General features: G+C 41.4%; 1 protein-coding gene across 1 annotated transcript in view; it reads right to left on the minus strand.

Moving 5' to 3' along the window:
- LOC110326135 (tetratricopeptide repeat protein 41) overlaps positions 1-4,889 on the minus strand; it is a 66,897-nt gene that overhangs the window by 51,810 nt on the left and 10,198 nt on the right. The window contains exons 3-4 of the mRNA XM_021204283.2: positions 3,132-3,312; positions 301-371 (exon numbers count right to left, since the gene is read on the minus strand). Of these exons, the coding sequence (XP_021059942.1) occupies positions 301-371; positions 3,132-3,312 (252 nt within the window). The remainder of the gene's footprint in view (positions 1-300; positions 372-3,131; positions 3,313-4,889) is intronic.

A 4,889-nucleotide genomic window follows, 5' to 3' on the forward strand; every position in this document is an offset into this window, starting at 1 on the left:
AGGAGAGGCAAGGAGAGGCAAGGAGAGGCGAGGAGAGGCGAGGCGAGGCGAGGAGAGGAGAGGAGAGGAGAGGAGAGGAGAGGAGAGGAGAAAAATGGCTGTGGGTATAGTTCAGTGGTAGAGTGCTTGCCTATCATAAATGAGGTCCTAGGTTTAATCCCTAACCCAAATCATACAAAATGTGTATGTGTGTGTGTGTCTGTCTGTCTGTCTATGCATGTGTGTGTGCACATGTGTGTTTGTAAAAGGTGTATGTGTAATGATTTTTCAGTGGCAGTAAATTCTCCAGAATTAACTTACTCTTGACTAGCACAGCATCTGACAAATTGTTAATGGATAATGACTGAATGAATGAAATGAAACCCATGAACCTGAATTCAGATTCAGCAATGTGAGAGGGTTGGTTGAAAACTTACTGAAATAAATACCCCCTCCCCAAGCCAAGTCATTAAAAAGTAGTTATTTCACAAGAATTCAATCTTCATTCATATGAGTTGGGAATCAATGCTCTATTACTAAAACTCCTTCACTGAGAATTTTCCAACGTAGGATTTAACTTTGAGCCCTAACTCCGCCTTCAGCCAGTGTAAGCTTGTTGAAAGATGTCATATAGGTGACCTGTGAGGCCAGGTGACCTCATCCCACACTACTTTCTCTGCAGCTGCCTGGCATCTTTGTCATTTCTCTAGCCCCAGGGCTTCTGTATTTACAATGACTTCTGTCTGGAATGTTCTTGCATGCCATGTTTGCATAGCTGGTTGCCTTATTTACTTCCGTTAGTTACCCAAGCATCACCTTGTCACCTAGGGCTTCCCCTCACTCTATCAGCTGGCCCCTTGTCAAGGTTCCATCGTGCTCCATTGGCCCTTGAAGATGTGGAGCATACTGCACACTCTTCACACATGTGCATAGTCCTTGTGTCCAGGACCAAATGTTGTCAAGGCAGGGGGTTTAGCTCTTGTGTTCATGTAGTGTCTGTGAGTCTGAAACTGTGTGTGCACCACACAGCTCAGATCAATGAGGATAAATACAGGCGTGGTGGATGTATCCGCGTAATCAGAGATCCCAGCACCCTCTCAAAAACAAATGGAAACATTATTATAAAAAAACCCTACTGATAAGAGACTGATGTATAACCTGTGACGTGGCACATGCTTGTAACTTCAGTAGTCAGGAGGCAGAGATGGGAATATGGCCAGAAGTTTAAGGCCCGTCCAGACTACGTAGTAAGTTTGAGGCTAGCCAGGGCCATACAGAGGGCCCTAATTGAAGGAGACAGAAAGATATAAGTAAAGAAAATAAAGTTGGTATTGAACCCATGCTTTGCAACTTAGAACAAAGAACATTCTTCTACTGACTTACACACGGTATTCAGGAACATACAGTACAGAGCGCTGTTCCAGGTGGTTAAGCAAACAGAGCCCCAAGTGTTTTCATACAGTTAAAAAAGAGTATGTAATCATTGTATTTTTATTGTGTCCAAATTGAATTCTTCAATTACAACAAAATTCGTTTGAATGATGAGCTATTCAAGAATAATAAACAAAAATGAGAAATAATTTAAAAGCAAAAAAACAAAAACCAAAAAACAAAAACAAACAAACAAGCAAAAAACCCTTAGTTTTAAAGATTCCAATTGGCTGGTTTCCATTATACAAGGTTATATAAACATCAATGCTATTAAACTTCAGAACATGTCCACTATCCAAAATAAAACCTCTGTCCCTTCAAATAACCACCCTCCTCTCCGTCCCCACTCTCATCTTTCAGCCGCTGCTCCCTAACGCTGAGCTTCTGTGGATTTGCCTATCCAAACCTAATATGTTTAACCATAACCCATATATTTCTTCTGTGGTCTTAAAGACCGTGGCTGGGTATCATGCAGAGGTAACCAAATATATTGTCTTCCTCTTAGCATGAGCACCAGACCACTAGAGAGCACACTGGTTACTCTGAGTGATAGGAGTATTAAGTGGAGGACAGTAACTGCAAAGGCAGCCTGTCCCATACCAGCTTCTGTGTTTCAAATCACAAAATTCTCCAGTGAGCTGCAAAGGAGGAGAATGAACATAGTATTGTAAGCTGCCCTCCCCTGTTTAAAAATGAGGCATGGGGAGACACTGCAGACAGCTCTGGCTCCTCACGGTTAACTCGTCATCAGTGCCGGTGAGCAGTACACAGAGGACTACGATCTCCATAGGGGAAAGACATATGGGGGTTGGCTGTACCATGCAGAACATCAGATACAACAAAAAAGCTCATGCAATGTATAGAATAACTTGATTCCTTGTTAACCCAGATAGGATATGGTCTAATTTTAATAAGTGCTTGGAGAATATATTAATATAATTTATAGTGATAGATGTAGACGCTCTTTGTAAATGACACAATACTATCCAAACATATTCATGTTCCTTGGTTTCTTTTGCTTGCAGTCACTCCATAATTCTCAGGAATGAGTTAAGCAAGGTTTGATGGAGGCTTTTCATCTTGAGAACACCAGAAGAGAGTGTGTGGAATATAGAAAAGCTTCAAGAAAGCAGAGGGATCGCCAACATGCACTCAAGCATGGCTTTCAATGTCTTTTTTCCTTTATCTCTTTCCTTAACTTAATTTTTTATTTACATTTTTGCAACATTTAGAAATTAAAATTAAAATTACATCATTTCCACCTCTCTATGCCCCTCCCTCCCTTAAATTCATAGCCTCTTTTTCAAATTATTTTTATATATACATTTATGCATAAATATATAAGTGAAGCCCACTGATTTAATGTTTTATGTTTATGATTTCAGGGCTCACCACTTGGTCCTAGATAACAAACATCCTTGAGGATGGTTAACTCTCCTTTTCTCAGCAGGAGTTAGTTGTGTGTAGTTCGTTGTATAGGGGCAGGTCCATAAGATTTCCTTCTTCCACACTAGCATGTCTATTGGTTTAACATGGCTATTGGTGATGACTTGGTTAGGAAGCCATTCTGCGAGGTGTCTGGGTGCAGCTTCCCTCACAGGGCTTTAGAGGAAGTTATGGGGAAGGGGAGGACATACTGTGCATTTGTAGGTTCACACTATTAAAGTCGGGTCACTTTGCTTTAGTCCCATAAAATAAACTAGGATATCTGAACCTCTTACCTGAGAATGGAGTCTAACCCCGAACCTGCTATAGTACTGTCAGAGTCAAGATCAAGATCTTTTATAGCAAATCTTTCCAATATTTCAAAGGTTCTTTGTGACTCCTTGGAAATAACAAAAACTTGCTTGCAGTTCTCCGCAAACTCTTCATGATACAAATTCTCGAAACTGTGTTTGTAGTCTTGACAGTGGAAGAGATAAGGAAGGTATTAGAATTGTAGTTTTACATCTTCAGTTCTGTGTGAGTCTTCTAAGTGCCCAGGAAGGATCCCATTCTCTGTGTCTACATTGCTTTCTCTCTATACCATATTTTATAGCCTACTGTATATAATACTGAAAGCAAACCATAGACCAGTGGTACTCAACCTTAGGAATAGTGTGACCCTTTAGTAGAGTTCCTCATGTTGTGGTGACCCCCCTGCCATAAAATTATTTTGTTGCTACTTCATACCTACAATTTTGCTACTGTTATGAATCGTAATGTAAATATCTGCTATGCAATCCCCAGGTTGAGACCTACCCACAGGTTGAGAACCACTACCACAGACAGACCAGTTAACTTTTCTTGTGCCTTTTGTAAATGGAATCCAATTTTCAGGACCTCAGAGCAACAGTGATAAAAACAAAACTAGACTTGATATATATAATCTGCTGTCTATTCAAACTGCTAGCTAGTACAAAGATAGTTCCATATTGTGGTGTGTGTGTAGTATGTGTGTGTCCTTCATGGCAGAGGTTAGGGATTAGATCATATTTTAGGGTCAAATGTTCCAATATGGACAATAACCATGGGCACAAATGCAGCTCTGCCATTACGGGTGTGTGTGTGTGTGTGTGGGGTGTCCTTTAAATTCTGGTAAGATATGGAGGGCCAGACAACTAGATGATCTCTAAGGTTCATTCCAGCTCCAGTATGCTCCAGTTCCAAAGGAAATGTTTGACTAGGGTCAGGGCAATCTGGCCTCCCAAAACACCATCCTGTCTTTGGAGAGACATATACTCTCTAAGTTTTGTCTGGTGCAGGGGTGGGAGATGGGGAAGGACAGTATTATGAAATGGAACACAGGTTGGTTTGCTAGATTCCCAGAAGACCCCTGTACCTCCACAGGGAACTGGGTTTCCCTGTGGGTTGAGATTTGAGCCAGAATAAACTTTGAAACCCAGTCTGGCCAACACCAGCTTCCAGTTCCAAGAGTTTCAATAGAATTTAGGAAGACTGCACAGTCCACCTGGTCTCTTGAATTAATCGTCAGCCTCACTCAGGTTTCACTGTGAAATAATTCAAGTATTTGTAATTGATTTTTAAAGTCAGCTTACAGAGAATGGATTGTTACAGCATTTTCATCCTTGTTACAGCATTTTCATCCATGGGTAATGATACTTCCAAGAGCCAAGAGAGTAAACTGAAACTGTGGTTGATGCCTACCATCTAGGCTCCGCCTAACAGTTACCTAGCAACAACCAGGCAGGCTTGGCTTGCTATAAAAGAGACTGTCCTCTCTTTGCTCTCTCTGCACCCCCTCTGAACTCTCTCTCTCTCTCTCTCCCCCCCTCTCTTTCTCTCTCTCTCTCTCTCTCTCTCCCCTCCCCTCCCCCTTTCCATGTGTTCCTAACCAGCCGCCTCCTCTTCCTCTTCCTCTTCCTCCTCTTTCTTCTTCTTCTTTTCTTCTTCTTCTTCTTCTTCTTCTTCTTCTTCTTCTTCTTCTTCTTCTTCTTCTTCTTCTTCTTCTTCTTCTTCTTCTCTCTCTCCCCTTCTCT

This window comes from Mus pahari, chromosome 9, assembly GCF_900095145.1.
Source record: "Mus pahari chromosome 9, PAHARI_EIJ_v1.1, whole genome shotgun sequence".
In the NCBI taxonomy this organism is placed as follows: domain Eukaryota; kingdom Metazoa; phylum Chordata; class Mammalia; order Rodentia; family Muridae; genus Mus; species Mus pahari.